This window comes from Sinocyclocheilus anshuiensis, unplaced genomic scaffold (assembly GCF_001515605.1).
Source record: "Sinocyclocheilus anshuiensis isolate Anshui unplaced genomic scaffold, SAMN03320099.WGS_v1.1 scaffold162, whole genome shotgun sequence".
NCBI lineage: Eukaryota > Metazoa > Chordata > Actinopteri > Cypriniformes > Cyprinidae > Sinocyclocheilus > Sinocyclocheilus anshuiensis.
This window is the reverse complement of record NW_015542351.1, coordinates 1,789,078-1,806,730: the sequence shown is the minus strand read 5'-3', so window position 1 is coordinate 1,806,730 and position 17,653 is coordinate 1,789,078. Positions and strand designations below refer to the sequence as shown.

The window sequence follows — 17,653 nt, the reverse complement described above, 5'->3', positions numbered from 1 at the left end:
TCTTTTATTGAAAAGGCATTGAATCGGATGAACTTACGGAGTCTCCAACATGACACGGCACACACAGGCCATAGTGCTCAGACAATCTGTGGTGTTATTTTCACAAAATGTAATGGGTAAAGATTTAATAATATATCTGACCTTGCGGGTCATGAATATAAACATGAATATATAATGCTTCTATAAGTGTTTTGTTACAAATACATGACATGATTGTATTTAATTTGGGATGGCATTCATTCTCTGAACTGGTAATGAAATAGACTGTCTTTGCAGTGATTCGCTTTAGTGTTGTAGTAGTGTGCTCAGAAAACAGCACCATGGACAGCAACTCATTCAGTCAGTGTGAGTCAATGCTTCATTATCCAGAAGACTGACATTGTTCATCCTTGGAAATACATTGTGTGCTTCATTTGACGCTGAAGGTAAAATAAACTTTTATGAGAAAAATGCTCTGAGAGAGCAGCTTAATTCAATGACAAAACGCTAAGTTGAATGTAGTAAATGACAAGTTTATTTCTTGCACAAAATGTACAAAATAACAAGCAAATGGACAGCCCGTCCCCCCTGCCCTCCTCTCTGCCCTGTTTGAATTCCCCGCTGATATGAAGTTGAAGATCTGGAACAAATGTCTACGACAAGTCCAATGGTCCAAGCCAAAACGCATGGTTTTCTTAGAGACGACACATACCCAATTCAGATTCACCGAACAATTAAAAATGAATAAAAACACCGTATTTACAGTCTTGTCTGAACTTTTACAGCATGCCATCTATATATTCATACAGAGCTTTTGTTTTTCAACAGAACTCCATATAGAAATCAAATCAAGTTTGACTAATGGCGAGAGACACCCAAAGTACAGCACTGCGTTTGTCACTGTAATCTTTTTGATTTTTTGCTTTACTTTTTCACATCTCTGCTGAACATTTGTTTAGGCCTCATAAGAGTCCACAAGAAAATTCCTCTTATTTACACCGTGTTTTACAGCTTCAAGTCTGTTGTTTTCTGAGTGTATATAATATATCTCAAGTTTTAGATTGTGTTCATGACAAAACGAATCACTCGAACGTCACACAGTGCATCACTTCTATTTATCTAAAAGGCAATGTTGCAGTCTCATTTGGCAATGATTTGCTTTTGGATACAGAGGAAAGCAAATCCACATCGCTGTGTTGTCATTCACAATGGTGTGATTTGGTTTAGTTGTTTCTCACTTTCTACAGATGATGTTTGTAATATGTGGCTCCGTCTGGACTCTGAATGAGACGCAGTGGTACGGGAAGCAGCTATGGCACAGGGCAGAATGTGTGTTTGCGTCTGAATTTCAGTTTCATGGCTTACTCACTCTGTTTAGCATCCAAGCTTTACAAGAGCAAAAAAAAAAAAATCAAGCTATTTAAAGCATTGTTTGTCTCATGATATGTACAACTGGCCTTTAACCTCCACAGATGAGCTGTTAGCATTATCCAACGTCTCTTACACTGGTATGAAGGCATTTCAAATGATCGTGTTCGCAGTTGTCACCTCGGTAGAGTATTGCTGTACAGCACAAATGAAGAAGTCTAACAAAACGCTTCATTTCTGTACAAAACTATCCTGTGCTTTCCGAATATATACAGCTAGATGGTTATAGAACGCATTTGAGATGTCTCAAGTATGTGATCTTTACATTTATTCTGTAACAGACTTTGTGCCAAAGAGAAAATGCCATGGACTGCAGTTTTATCAGGAAACCCACGATTCCCGGAATGCATTGGATGAAGCATATCGAGGATAATGAGGCAAAGGCGTTACAAATCAAATCAAGTCTAAATGCATGAAAATGGATCTGAACTATACATGGTTTCAAGCCACGTTAAAGTCTTTCCTGTGAAGTGGGAATCCTTTTCAAGTGTGCAAAAATACTCTCAGATGAAACTTGGAAAATGAACCATTTTGTTGGTGGTGTTAACTATCACGTTTGAATTCGATTCCTAAAAGTTTAATACGTTTTTGTAAGACCTTTATATTTGTATTGGGTGGTTTTGTTTGATTTTTGAATTTTAATATACATATATATCTCTATTTTTCCTGCTTTTATAAAATGACACATGATGATGAACCATCAACAATCTATATATATATATATTTTTTTTTTTTTCTTCATATTCCTTTCTCTTTTTTTAGAATATCTTATTTAATTTGAGATCAAGTTGCATTTTGCTCTTGTAAACAAGCAGGTTTCAGAGGTTTGCCAGCCACCGTCGTATGTTCTCTGACAGTCTCTTTCTCTGCGGTCGCTCTTTCTCACTCTCCTCCTGCTCTCATTGAAGCAGGGCCCTGATTTGTTTAGAGGTGCTGTCATCATTTAAATGTCTTGTTGTATACCTGGATGAAAGAAAGAAAGAAAGCTTTCAGGTTATGCAATGTGCAGCACATTTCGTTTTTTATCCACGTACAGTTGGGAAGTGATTTACTGCACACTCACCTCAGTGCGTTCAACAGTCCCTCTACGCTGTTTGAAGGCTGCTCTTTCAACACCTTGATGCAGCCCTTCATCTGCACAACACACACATGCATGCAGAAATGCAGCTTTAAAAGAAAGGTCACCCCTCTCTGTCCCTCACCCCTGACTGTGGTCATGGACGCCCACCCACACACCCCCAAAAAAGCATACGTGAATAACAACAAACCCCTCTGGCGCTGCTGCAGATATAGAAGTACCATAAAATGTGTGTAGGTAGAATTATCCAGGCTGCTTTTTTCCATAAAGTTAACAAATAGGCCCCATATGAGACAAAAACACTATAAAAGTAGTCCACATGACCTGTGCACTATATCACAATTCACAAGTTATCCTAAGTAATACAATAGCTTTTGTGTGCAGAACTGAGTGAAATTCCCTTATGTTTATGAAAGTCTCCAATGTTCACCAAGGCTGCATTTATTTGATTAAATATATTTTAAAATGTAATTTATTCCTGTGATACAAAGCTGAATTTTCAGTATCATTACTCCAGTCTTCAGTGTCTCATGATCCTTCAGAAATCATTTTAATATGATGATTTGATGCTTAAGAAACATGTGGCCGTAAAAACATTTATAATGTTAGAAAGGATATTTCAAATAAATACTGTTCATTGAACTTAATATTCATCACCTGAAAATGTAAATTGAGCAGCAAAAAACAGTTTTCAACATTGATAATAAGAAAAAAAATTGTATAATTAAATGAGCAGCAAATCATCATATTAGAATGATTTGTGAAGGACCATGTGACACAGAAGACTGGAGTAATGATGCTGAAAATTCTATAAATTAATAATTTTTTTATTTTATTTTTTACTCGTTACAGTAATGTTACTGTATTCTTGATCAAATAAATGCAGCCTTGGTAAGCATAAGAGACGCCTCTGAACTTTTGACAGGTAGTGTAGCTCGTTTGACGCTGATGATAATGAGCTGCATTGGTTCTCGCTAGTCACATGACTGATCAAATAGAGTCCGGTTTGAATATGTGCAAATGCACATGAGATTTCAACAGAACGTTAAGATTTTGATTACTTTTTTACTGTATTACACAAAAAAGCTATAATACAACTATGTCAATGCTTCAGAAAAATGTTGGTAAAGGTAAGTTTTTAAGTAGTTTAAGTAGTCTTTAAGTAGTCCCCATACACTTTCATTATATGGAAAAGAGTGGATAATCTGCCTAACATCTTTTATGTTCTGCAGAAGAAATAAAGCAGCGGTCTCCAAACTCGTTCCTGGAGGGAGTTTAGCTCCAACTTTCCTCAACACACCTGTCTGGAAGTTTCTCGTGAGACCTTAATTAGCTGGTTCAGGTGCGTTTAATTAGGGTTGGATCTAAACTCTGCAGGACACCGGCCCTCAGGGACCTGGTTTGGACACCCCTGAAGTAAAGTTTACAGGTTTTGAACAACATTAGGGTGAGTAAATAATTTTGGGGTGAACTGTGCCTTTAAGATAGCAGTTCAGTCATATAAAATTATCAAAAGCATGCAGCAGTTGCATCTGCCTGTAGACAATTTAGCCACACTTAAGTGTATGAATTTCATTGCATTAGATACTATCAAATAAAGAGACGTGCAAACCAATGATGCTAGCTTCACTTTTACAAGCCAGGTTTGCAGTGACTATAAACCAACTAGTCTCATGGTGGTTTTAGGTGGAAGTACTGAATGACATAATTTCTTCCAAATTCACACAGTTCATCATATTAACTGTGCATGTGATCCACTGGCATCCAGAAAGTGTCTAGATATCTTATTTTAAACAGTACAATGTAACTATTTTTGTGAAATGTCCTTCTGTTTCTCTATTAAAATAGATGACATTTGGGGTTTGATATTTTGTTACATAATGCAGTGACATATATTGTAGGTGTGGATGAAGTGTCCGAATACTTTTTAGGTCCAAAAATCAATAAGGTGTTCTTACATCAATCTTGGAGGTCTTGGCAAAGGCACCCACTGGATGAACGTGGTCATAAAGGATGATGACGCCCACCATCACACGCATGCAGAACAGCATGGTGTCTGTGTTAGTAAAACGGCACCGGTACTCCCTTTGGACAGGAAATAGTGGTCACTTTAAGCTAAATTTAATCTCTTCTGGATAATTGTTCATTCTTTTATTGTTCATTCTTTTATTGAAAAGGCATTGAATCGGATGAACTTACGGAGTCTCCAACATGACACGGCACACACAGGCCATAGTGCTCAGACAATCTGTGGTGTCCTCAATTGGCAAGGTCTTGTTCTGCAACATGCATGCATAGGTATTAACACCGGTAAGAGCCTCTAGAGTGCAACAAGATTTCTGTTTTCTCCATGCACAGGAAAACGCAAGTTCTTATTATATTCATTAAGTCAAAAGGTTGGAAAAAATACCTATATTGAAATGTGTTTTAAATTAAAATGTGTTTGGATATAATATCTAAAAGTAAAAAATTGTTTGGAGCAACATGATGATGAGTAAATGATGACAGAATTTTTATTTTGGGCAAACTATCCCTTTAAGTATTTACAGAAGATTCAGTGAAATCATGAATTACCTCGGACACAAACTTAGTTGTGGCATTGCTCAGAGTTTTGAGCATGGGTGTGGCTTCAGCATAGAAGAGCGACATCCGATTGGCCATTTCGTTATTCACTTCATTCTCAGCTTCTAACTGTAATGCAAATGTAAATCTTGTTTCAGATGATTAGGCTTTTTCTTAAGTCACACATTAACCTCCCCATACAAATGCACTCTCTGCTCAGAAAATTAATATTTTAACTTTTATACCTTTACATTTTGGGTCATTCACACTAACAATGATTAACTCAAAGTGCTGGTTGCTACTAGGTGCATTGCACTAAAAAACTGTGTCGTGAGGCAGATCACATGAGCTTCATTCTCTGCATTTGAACTTTCTCACATTCTTAACAGGTTTTGTCATTCCAATGAAGTCGCCAACTTTAATTGAAAATGAAGGACTTCCTTTGTCGCTGCTAAACATCGTCAGAGTGAATACTCCTGTACTGTAAAAAATTTTTTTTCAAAGTTGTAAATAGATTATTGGAGTATGTTTTACGAGAAATACTATTTCAGTTTTTCAATGTCAGAATTTTATGTTTAATTCAATGTGTTACTTGCCATTTCTTTGTACTGTCTGTAAAATTTGCTACCATTTTCTGAGCGAAAATGGTTTCTACACCAAATTTTCTGAGTAGTAATGTCAATTTCAACAGATTGTGAACTTGCCTGCTGGTTGTTCAGCCGATTCCTGCTGATGGTCCTCCTATAGTAACTAAAATCATTCTGTATGGCTGGATTTGTCATCTACAAAAGACAGGATTTAAAAATGTCAGAAGCATCTACAATAAAGATTATTGGATACTACTGACTTCAAGCAGTGAGAGAAATGTTGAGGCAAATCATGCATCTATCTGACTGTGAAGAATTATTTCCTAGATTATTTCCTTTAGAGACAGACCAGCTAATAGTGTTATCATTTAGACATTTTACTCGACGTGATTCTCTGAGAACATCAGTGTGAAGAGGCCTGAATGAGTGCAGGTCTAAAAATTTTAGCGGAGCTCATGCCACATGAACTCAAAGCGAGTAATGTGTGAGAATCGCTCACCTTGAGCTCATCAAAGCTGAGCGTGAAGTGCAGGATCTCTGCAAACTGTTTGGCGAGGGCCTGCTCTCTCTCCAGATGCTGGATGGGAGCGTAGGGTGGGCTAGTGAGGGCCTCCAAAAGACTGCGCAGGGCGTTCTCTGCAAACACATTTATTGTCCCTTACAGTTTATACAGTCACTTCTCTGTAGCAATTTGTCTTTTCAAATTCATTCACTGTGAATGCTGATGTCGTCCCTCAAGCTTTCCAAAGCCTTTTATCATCTGTTCCCCCCCCCACACACACACACTTCTGGCCTTTAATCTAATGTAATCCACACGGCATACCAACATAATGTATCAAAAGCGAAGCTCTGCAATATGTGTACTTGATCTCCATGGTTACCAGCACAACAGTTACCATTGTATTTACCTCTAATGCCTCTCTTTTGTATTTTTGTAGTTGCTGCAATTTATCGTAAGAACCTGTGATCCCCTCAGTGTTGCCTAGATACTGAAGAACATTGGAAGCTGCAGCTGATGCAAGCATTCATGACTTCCAACTGCAGTATATGACCATGATAATTAATGCATGTTTCTGGTTGCTTTTAAAACTCATTTAATAACCAAACTCCAAACTAATGTATTAATAAGGAATAAAATGACCAGCTGACTGTACGTTATCCCAGTTATTACATGGTGGCTTACCAAATTTATAAATATATGAACGTGAAATATTGATTTAAGTTTAAATTCATTAATTTAATTAATTATCTCTCACAACAGTTAGCAACAAAGCAACAAGAACACTATTGCAATATTAACTTAATTAACTCAATATGAACAATATTAATAGGCACTACTGTTTTCAACACTGATGATAATAAGACATTTCCTGAGCACCAAATCAGAATATTAAAATGATTTCTGAAGGATCATGTGACACTGACGAAAATTCAGTTTTGCTGTCACAGGAATAAATGTCATTTTATAATATTTCACAATATTACACTAGATATATGCACCTTGCATAATAGTAATTATTAACAACAACAATAATAAATGTTTAAATAAAATAATAAACAATTAAATAATGTATTCTTTCTTTATTATTTTTGTATTATTCGTATATCTCTGTTCTTATTATTATATCTATATTATCTTTATTATTTTCGTATTCTTATATCTCTATATTATTGTTATTATACACAGCCAAGTTACCTTTTCCATGGAATCATTTCTAGCCACAATGTTCGGTTTTCTTGCTTTAACTGGATACTTCTGAGCTTCTACTCATCTATCAAAGATTTTATGCTCACCACAGGATATATATTGCAATTAATATTAGTATTAAGTACTCCTAGGCCATATTGCAATATATGACAGCTATGAAAGTAGCATCAGTATATTGTCATATATGACGATGAAATATCCAGTTTAACCGTCATTATACAAAAATATATGACCACTCAATGGCATTATTGAATCAAGTATTCCAGTGAGACATTTCATAAGCAGTGTTAATGCAGTTTCATCAATATTATAACTGCATTAATGTTGTGAGAGTTAATTCATGCTGTAGGTCTGGTCTGTGCTCTACTCCTTACTGGTGTAAAGCTCTTAGCATTTGTTTCCTATTTGGCGACGAGAACACATACAGCTACACCGTCAAAGCTAAGCCATGTCTGAATGTCATTAGTATGCCTAAGCATGTCTCCAGAGGAGCTATCCTTTCCTCTCATCAAATATGTAACAGCCCTACTATAAATAAGAAGCTGATGATTTTATCTGGAGGCCTACCGAGAAATCTGACTCTATTAGCCGGGGACCAGATATTGGGGATAGCAGGATGTGTTGAAGAGGGTGGGGCCTCTTTTTCTCATGAGTCACTGCGATGCCATACCTTGGCAGGGAAAAGCTTATATGCATGTTATCTGTCTGGCTGGAGATCTGCGTTTCTTGCTAGTCAGCACTGCTGTGAAAAAAGAGGCAGCTGATTGACTATTGCAAACAGTATACTGAATTGTCAGCGAGCATGGGAGGCAGAAACGCTGCCTCCTCTACACTCTGCTGCCGCGGTTGCCATGCCAACTCTTTACCAGGTCAGCTGCAGAGGAGGACAGAAACGGATGCTTGCACCAATCGTTGTACGCACAGTCAGTGCGTTGGATGACTCGTGCACGCAAGGCCCATTACTTGACTATAAAAAAAGACAATTGGAAAAAAATGGCCACCCACTTACCTAGCCTAAGAGAAAATTCATAGAATCTCTTGAGCTTGGCCACTAGGGGGCAGACTGCATTCCAGGCTTTCTCCTGCAATTGGAGGTCATTGGGGTTCTGAATTGCCTGGAGAGAAGGACGAGCGAGAACACTTGAAACCACAACTGTCAAAAAAAAAAACTTCATTTACACTGACTATAAACTCAAGGTCATTTGTATACTTTAAATCAATTTACATTGTGAGATTTATTCAGCAATGTGAAACATTCACAGCTGAATAACTCCTGCACATTTGCGGTTCCTGGCTCAGGATGAATAATTATTAGTGGTTCGTTCTAAGGTAAGCAACACTATTACTCTAGTTAGGGGTTTGTACAAATAGCCCAGTGTTTGAATTGAGGACCAAAAAAAAAAAAAAGAATTGAATTCACTGAATTGAAAAAAATTGTAAAATTGATCAAAAGTGAAAGTACAGACATTTATAATGTTACAAATGATCTCTATTTCAAATAAATGTTGTTCTTTTGAACTTTATATTAATAGAAAAAGAATATAAAATATATATATATATATATATATCAAGGTTTCCACAGAAATATTAAGCAGCACAACTGTTTTCAACATTGATAATAATCAATGTTTCCTGAGCACCAAATCAGCATATTAGAATAATTTCTGAAGGATCATGTGACACTGACTACTGAAGTGATGATGCTGAAAATTCAGTGTTTCTTTCACAGGAATAAATTACATTTTACAATACATTAAAATATAAAACAATTATTTTGAATTGTAATGATAATTCACAATATTACGTTTTAATCTATTTTTGATTTTTGAAATTCAGGCTTAGTGAACAAAAGAGACTTATATCAAAAACATTAAAAAATCTGACAGACCCCAAAACTTTGAATGGTAGTGTATATATTATATAAAAAAAAAAAAAAAGATTCTGTCAATTATTGCCCCGACATACTGTATTGACAGTATGTCTATTTATCAAATTTTACATTAGTGACTTGCAAAATATTTTCCAGCTTAAACTGATTCACAACAAAAATTGTACTATATACATGCATGATATCTCAAATCATGCAGCATTTAGATAAGACATGTTCTGTTACTTTTCTAATCATGCTTACAAAATTACCCTGGAGGATGATAAAACAGGCACAAAAAAAAGTGTTAGTTAGTTGCATTTTAGAATTGGATGGGCTCAGTATTTTGACTTGGATAAGTAAGCAACCACTGGGAGCAATCTAGCATTGTAGCAGCAGGTTTTGCAAAGGTAAGCACAACTAATAAATGTAAAAATAGACCCACCTCTCTTATTTCTTGTCCTGCTCCATTGTAAGACTGTAACTCCGCCAGTATCCCATGGGCTTCTTCCAGCACGGCACTAACCTGGTTCCACACGGCTGTCTCAGCCTCTGTGGGCTGAGCATCTGTGGACAGAAGTCAGATCGAGTTGGTCAGAATGTGATAGATATACAGTGGAGATCAAAACTAGAGAACAACCTACAATTTCCTAAATTTCAAGGTCACTGCTTAGTCCTATTTGAAGTTATCCTAAAAGGAGTAGAAGGGCAGCTTTTTAAACATATTTCATAAATTAAATGTATAGTGAAGCACAGTATAAAAAACTTAAATGAGATATTTGAAAAAAAAAAATAAACTCTGATCAAAATTAGAGAACACTTACAGATACCTCCAAGTTATTGGTGTTAATCTGGTACCTGGTGCTAATTTCCTTAATAATATGACAAACCCTATTTAACTGGCGGCATTCCTCCAATTTTCACTGAGATTGCATGATGGCGGGCTGCTCTAAGGTGACTGAAACCCTGCGACAGGAGGTTGTCCTGATGAAGGCTAAAGGGATGACCCTTTCAGCCATTGCAAGAGAAGTTGGTCGTTCCAAATCGTGACGTCTCAAATATTGCAACTTTACAATGACACTAATTCAAGTCCCCCTAAAAGGCTGGTAATCCACGTAAGACAAATGCACGAGAAGACAGGATAAGGCGAAAACTCTCAATGGGGAATCGGTTCAACACTGCAGCTGGAATTGCTCGCCAGGTCAGTGCTGAACAGGGTAAGGATCTGTCTCTGCACTTTTAAGAGAAGTCGGACTGAAAGCACACTCTGCAATGATGAAGCCTCTCATCAGCAAGAAGAATCAAAAGGCTAGGCTCACCTTTGCTGATGAGCATGTTGTGTGGAGAGAGGAGAGCTGGTCCAAAGTTCACTTTAGTGATGAGAACAAGTTTAATTTATTTGGGTCTGATGGGAAACATTTTGTTTGGCATCAAACTGTGGAAAGACTGAAGCCCGAGTGCATAAAGAAGTCAGTGAAAGGTGGAGGAGGAAGTGTCATGGTTTGGTGGATGTTCTGTGCATCAGGAGTTAGGCCTCTTATAAAGTACAGCTACATGGCAGGGGCAATGCATATGTTTATCAGAACCTCCTTCAGCAGCATGCAGTTCCTTCCCTGCAAGCATCTCCCAATCCGCCTGCAATTTTCATGCAAGACAATGACCTCGTCACACCGCAAAACGGGTAAAGCAGTTCCTTGAAGCAAGAACATTGAGATAATGAAATGGCCGGCCCAGAGTCCTGATCTAAACCCAACTAAAAATCTCTGGAAAATCCTTGGCAACAAAGTTATGGCTCAGAAACCCACCACAGTTACCGAACTATGGAAGAGAGTGGAAGAAGAGTGGACCAAGATCACACTAGCGTAGTGTGAGAAACTAGTGATGTCCTGCAGCCGCGGATGTGCTGAATTCATTCAAAGCGAGGGCCTCTATACTTCCTACAAATTTCTGACAGCTGTAACCATTTAGTTGTAATCGTCTTTCGTTCTACAGTGGTTACTGTTCTCTAATTTTGATCACTGTGTTTTCCACAAAATAAAGGTTTTTGTTGAAATGCCTCGGTTATTTTGTCAAACATGTTAGTGGATCAGTGGTATACCTACAGCTAATATTGCTTCAAATTTTGAGCGATGAAGATTAACAATATTTCAGAAAAAAACAAGTATTTAAAGATTGTTCTCTAATTTGGACCTCAACTGTACATAAATGCTCAAAATATACACAGTCCTCTTTCAATTATAGATCACCTTTGTCACACTATCATACTGATATAATTTCTTATTGTCCTGATGGGTTTTGTTTTGGATAAATTGGGCTGCGTTCAACCAGTCAAGTCAGAGTTGCATCTGAAAACTGGACAAATAATTACAAGAAAGCTTCATGGTGTGAGTTAATTTGGTGCTAACATTGGATTATCTTAATCTTTTGGCACCAGGAGTGTGAAAGCGCTTTCCAACGAGCTTTGAAAGATAGGAACTATAAATCCATATGGATTAATCTGGTAATGATGATGATGTTATTGTTATTATGAGTCGGAAGTACATGAGGAGGATTTAGTTTGTGTCAGAATTTGTTAGGGCTGAAATTAACAGCTCTGGTGGGAAATGTCGATGAAAGGCCACGGCCAATGAAGCAGCTCCATATGGAGTTGCTGGCAAGGTTAGGATGGGTTTAAAGAGTTGTGTCAGCTTCCAACACAGCAAGCATCAGGCATTTGATTAACAGGCTGATGATAGCAGGCAGGAAAGCAAACAGAATATCATGCCCTGGTGGACGTCAATTTAGTTTGTGGACCTCTATTTAGCTTTTAGTTTTCAACCACAGGATATGCAATACATCCAAACAGGAGTCCAAACAGCTGATAAAAACATCACAATAATCCACAAGTAATCCACACAACTCCAGTCCATCAATTACCATCTTGTAAAGTGAAAAGCTGCGTGTTTGTAAGAAATAAATCCATCATTAAGATGGATTGATGAATTCCTTGGTTCATAATATTGCTTTAAAAAATTAATCTCATCTGAATCAGGAGAGAAATATGTACAGAACAAACACCGTTTACAAAAGATAGCAGTCCAAAACAGTTCTAAACAAATATGTCAGTGGATTTTGATGTAGGCTTTTTCACTGGAAGATGAGTTATTGTGGATTATTAAACATAAAACGTCTTGATGGATTTGTGTCCTACAAACACGCTTTTCACTTCACAAAATGTTAATTGATGGACTGGTGTGGATTACTTGTGGATTATTGTGATTTTATCAGCTATTTGAACTCTCATTCTGACGGCACCCATTCACTGCAGAGGATCCATTGGTAAGCAAGTGATGTAATGCTACATTTCTCCAAATCTGTTCTGATGAAGAAATAAACTCATCTGCATCCCAGATAGCCTAAGGTGTGAGTACATTTTCAGCCAATTTTCATTTTTGAGAGAAACATTCCTGAACTATTGGGTGAAATCTAGTCATTTCAGTAGGAATCTATGTGATTGGGACTTTCATCAATGCAGATTTTGTTCATGATCAAACTGGTCATTCAAATTCTCCATGCTGACTAACAGAAAGCTGCTTGGTTTGAAAGTGACTTCTGTGTGAGCTGTGCTTAATATATATCTATGCCATTTACTATGGACAAAGGATTTGTTTTTGCACACTAAATTTAGCTAATTTTACCACCCCTTTACTGTGAAGAACATTTGGTAACACTTTACTTGAAGGGGTGTGCATAAGACTGACATGACACCTTCATAATCATGACATGACACATGTCATGAATATGAAGGTTTTTTATGCATGTTTATGACAACTGTCATTAAGTGTCATTCGCTCAGTTATGTAATTTTTAATGCAAAGATGACATTGTTTGAGATGTCTTTGTTATGGGCTATGGTTAGGGGTAAGGGTAGGGGTAGGGTTAGGTTAGGGTTAGGTCAAATAATGTCATATTTGCATTAAAAATGACATAACTGAGCGAATGACACTTAATGACAGTTGTCATAAACATGCATAAAAAACCTTCATATTCATGACATGTGTCATGTCATGATTATGTAGGTGTCATGTCATGATTATGTAGGTGTCATGTCATGATTATGTAGGTGTCATGTCATGATTATGTAGGTGTCATGTCATGATTATGTAGGTGTCATGTCATGATTATGTAGGTGTCATGTCATGATTATGAAGGTGTCATGTCAGTCTTATGCACACCCCTTCAAGTAAAGTGTAACCGAACATTTTAAGAATCTAAAAAATCTTTTTCCACTGTAAAGAACCTTTTGTGGAATGGAAAGGTTCTTCATGAAACCATAGATGTCAATAAAGAACCTTTATTTTTATACTGTGTATGGAGTTTGCAGTGTAAAAACTGCAGCGGGAGGCATTTTGGGACTGTTATTAACAGTCTTCGCTAGATCAGATTTCTTAGTCTTCCCAAGGCTCTGTACAGTAAGTGATCTGCATGAAGCAGGGCATCTCAGCCTGCTTTTCAGGCACACTCCCTCATCCTGCATCCATACAGGGGTTGCAATGTTTATAGAAGCAGTTACCCCTATCAGAGGTCCTTGATGCAACTCTGTCAGTGTTTGACTGAATACACACATAGCTGTTTGTGCTATCAGCTGAACAAACATACACTCTAAACTTCAGTGAAATTACCAATGGCTCCTCCCAATTATGTCACCTCCAGGTCTGTTTGCTCATCCTGCCTGTGATCTTCAAAGAACAATGCTACAGTAGCAATGTAATGTTTGCTTTCCCTTTTGCACACTTTTATTTTGCACCACACACTCCTTTTGGTTAATCACATGTATCATCAGCTCTTCAGTAAAAGTGATCTGATCTTGGGCTCAAAGCCTATTTCTGTGCCATTGTGTCTTGTATTGAAGATATTGAATTTTTATGAATGCCATTAATAGCACACTAACCCCATTTCAGAACTGAGGAAATGTAAACCAGTGTAACACAGGTGATCATTGTTTCGCTGATCGGGAGAGCGGCTGTTGTCCTTTTTTTTTTTTTTTTTTGCTTGTTGTATTCATTGTTGTATTATAAATTCTGCTATAGGGTCAATGACAAGTAAGAATTGTCAAGTAGACATCTTAAAAAATTAGTTTAACATACACATGCCAAGGTCTTGGAAATTTAATATTTGTGTGCTGCTTGTTTTGTTTTTTTTTACTGTTTTTATAACGTTTTCAACATTTTCATTTAATAAATTATATTAAAAAATGTCATGTGGTATAACCTTCAAGAAAAGTATTTTTTCATATTTCCTTTACACCTTAAATGCATATGAGTAATAATTATAATTTTCAACAGTGAAAGACATTTTTATATAACTTTTTTTTTTTTTTTTTAAAGGGATTCTTAAATACAATGTTTTATCAGTTTGGCTTTTGACAACCTGAACCAAACTTTCTGCCTTTAAAATGTCAAATTATCTGACAAATTCAAATTGAATAGATGTCCATTATACAAGAGGTGTATTCAGATCAATTAACTAATATATTTGAAAGAAAATTAACTTATGTCATTGACCCTATAATGAATTACAGACAAATGCATTATACTGTATGTCTTGTGTCACTTCAAGAACGCCTCCAACCAATTAAAATATTCTAAGAGGAAGGACAGCCTACATGTTATGACTGGACAGCAAACGCTCTAAGTCTTCCGGGTTCTCACACTTGAGGCACAGGAGTTTTATTTCCTCCATAAAAAAAGGAGATGTTAGGCATGTAGCTGTTAGAGGTGTCATAAAAGGAAGGATTACTCAGGAGGGAGAGAAGTGCTTAGGTAAGGGTTAAAAGGGAACACAGCATCAGAGAAAAAGGAAATTGAGGCTCCCCTTTCAATAGGCAGCTTCCATTCCCACTTCCTTGAATCCTTAGACTGGTTAATTATGCATTCACACACACCACACACACATCCAGATGCACAAGGACACACAGAAACAGATTATGGAGCCAACAGACTTTACAAGTCTGCAAAGTTTTGGGTGAAAAAAAGGAGATAAGTTAAGTGTTATGTGATTGTTTTCCATCCCACTCTAACTGCTAAAAAAAGTGTGGCATTCGTACGACGACCTTTAGTTCAGCGGATCACAGCCGACCTGGAGATAAGTGCAAAAAAAAGTCACGTCACAAATCGAGGTCACCAAAAAAAACACTTGAATGCCAGGCATTGATGCACAAACAGAGGGATGGCCGAGAAAAGGAAGTGAAAATGTAGAGGACAGCGAATGACAAGGAACCGTGATCAAAAGGGAAAGAAAAGCAAACTCAAAACATAAGAAGCTGATGGTCTCACGTTCAAAGTCAAGGAAAACTATCGGGCCATGCTCAAGTTCGGTGCAAGCCGGCAGTTTCAGGAGATTTCCCATGATCCCCCTGGAACAGAGAGAAGGGAGAAGCGTGTGGGTCATGGGAGGTGTGACAGACGTGTGTCTGGTGTTGGGTGTGTGTTTGTGTGAATGTGCATGGAGTCTGGGATGGGGGCCGGGGGCGTATAGGGTGTGGGATGGACTTTAGGTGTCAAGATTCTCGGGTGATGTTGATATGGTCACATGGATCACATTGAAACTCCTTCTTTCTGCTCTCTTTATGTACATGAATGGAAACGAATGAATAGAATCATGAAGAGAGCAAAAAGAAACAGTTTCCAAAAACAAACAAACAAAACAAAAACTTCAGTCTATCTTAATCCACCTAGAGGGTGCGTCTACACCTGCTCCAACCCTGATACCTCCATCTCCAATCACACACATACACACATCTGAGCACACACACACACCAGCGAAACACTTACTTTCAAAATCCAGGAAAAAATGAGGACAGTTCTCTAAATCCTTGCCAAGGACCTTAATGAGGTTCCCCATGGCCGGCAAACCTGGGCAAGGAAGACAAATACATACAGTACAAAGAAATACAACCTAGATGATACTCATTAGCAAGACCCCTAGACTGTCAGTGTGTATTTTCACTGTGAAAACACTGGATGTTGTCATACGCTGTGGTAAGAGGCCAGACTGTGTATTGTGAAAATCTGGAAAATGATGCTAGTTTTTTCATTGATTGTAATGAAAAGGCTGTTTGTGGCTGTAATAGTTTAACAAAATAATCCTTCTGACAAAGTGTTATAACCTTGCTGTAATACAGTGTTTGTTATGGGTACAGGAATAAGTTTTTTTTTTTAATTCATTTTCCTTATTTTTCTTCATTATCGCACTAACCCTGCATAATAGCACATAGCTGAGGTCTGCCTGTCCTTACTAGCTTTGAATCACATTTATAGCAAATCTGACTGTCCATACTGAAACCAAAAATGCTATGTCACATGACAAATTTATGTGAAGTGGTATTTTGGACCAATGAGATTTCACCATGGATGGGGCTAACCAGCTCAACAAAACATAAATAGAAACTAAATGATTGACAAAACATCCAGTTGCCTGTGGCGTTCACTGCTGGTTTGGACAAAAACTCTGATTTGCATAGAATAAATGTTTTTGCTGCTTGTTGCTTTATTGCATTGCATTTGGTTAGAACATAATGTTGTACCGTTTGCATACACTAAATATCAATTGCAGTTGGCAATGGACACCAAATGGTGCCGCTTCTCTTGGTAATAGCTTGCATTAGAGGAATAATTCTGGACACACTACTATCTAGAAACATTCAAGAAATAAAATAGCTGGATTATCATGGCACTGATAATAACGCAAAACCTATCATGCCATTTCCCAAGAGGAACAAATGTGCATATTGGCAGTGTTCGAAATAAGAATCTGGCTGATTCAAAGCTAGGCTTTGAAATCTTTCATATCAAGCCATATCCTTTGCTTATGGCACACAACGCAAAGATGGCTCCTCTCAGCCTGTTTATCACTTAAGAGGCAATATATCCCCCTCTGCCTGTCTCCTGGCAACCACCAGTAGAGCTCTGTTTCCATGGCTGGACCACATTGCCTCTCATACCTGTACTCTCTCTATATCAGAGACTTTCATGAGATACCAGCCAAATCCTAGTCTAAAGTATATAACAGTATGTCTGTCTATGTCTATCTATCTATCTATCTATCTATCTATCTAAAATAAAATAGCTGGATTATCATGGCACTGATAATAACGCAAAACCTATCATGCCATTTCCCAAGAGGCACAAATGTGCATATTGGCAGTGTTCGAAATAAGAATCTGGCTGATTCAAAGCTAGGCTTTGAAATCTTTCATATCAAGCCATATCCTTTGCTTATGGCACACAACGCAAAGATGGCTCCTCTCAGCCTGTTTATCACTTAAGAGGCAATATATCCCCCTCTGCCTGTCTCCTGGCAACCACCAGTAGAGCTCTGTTTCCATGGCTGGACCACATTGCCTCTCATACCTGTACTCTCTCTATATCAGAGACTTTCATGAGATACCAGCCAAATCCTAGTCT

The 17,653-nt window shown here is 37.5% G+C and overlaps 1 protein-coding gene across 2 annotated transcripts in view; it reads right to left on the bottom strand.

Annotated features, from left to right (window-relative positions):
- Nucleotides 1-592: 592 nt before the first annotated feature.
- LOC107691525 (protein FAM49A-like) overlaps nt 593-17,653 on the bottom strand; it is a 29,105-nt gene continuing 12,044 nt past the window's right edge. The window contains exons 3-12 of one of the 2 annotated variants that reach the window (XM_016490154.1): nt 16,022-16,102; nt 9,655-9,776; nt 8,352-8,457; nt 6,134-6,270; nt 5,752-5,829; nt 5,060-5,176; nt 4,685-4,764; nt 4,444-4,570; nt 2,471-2,541; nt 593-2,370 (exon numbers count right to left, since the gene is read on the bottom strand). In XM_016490154.1, the coding sequence (XP_016345640.1) occupies nt 2,307-2,370; nt 2,471-2,541; nt 4,444-4,570; nt 4,685-4,764; nt 5,060-5,176; nt 5,752-5,829; nt 6,134-6,270; nt 8,352-8,457; nt 9,655-9,776; nt 16,022-16,091 (972 nt within the window). In that variant the 5' untranslated portion in view covers nt 16,092-16,102 and the 3' untranslated portion in view covers nt 593-2,306. Of the gene's footprint in view, nt 2,371-2,470; nt 2,542-4,443; nt 4,571-4,684; nt 4,765-5,059; nt 5,177-5,751; nt 5,830-6,133; nt 6,271-8,351; nt 8,458-9,654; nt 9,777-15,523; nt 15,604-16,021; nt 16,103-17,653 lie in introns of both variants that reach the window. The other variant, XM_016490153.1, reaches the window with a different exon arrangement.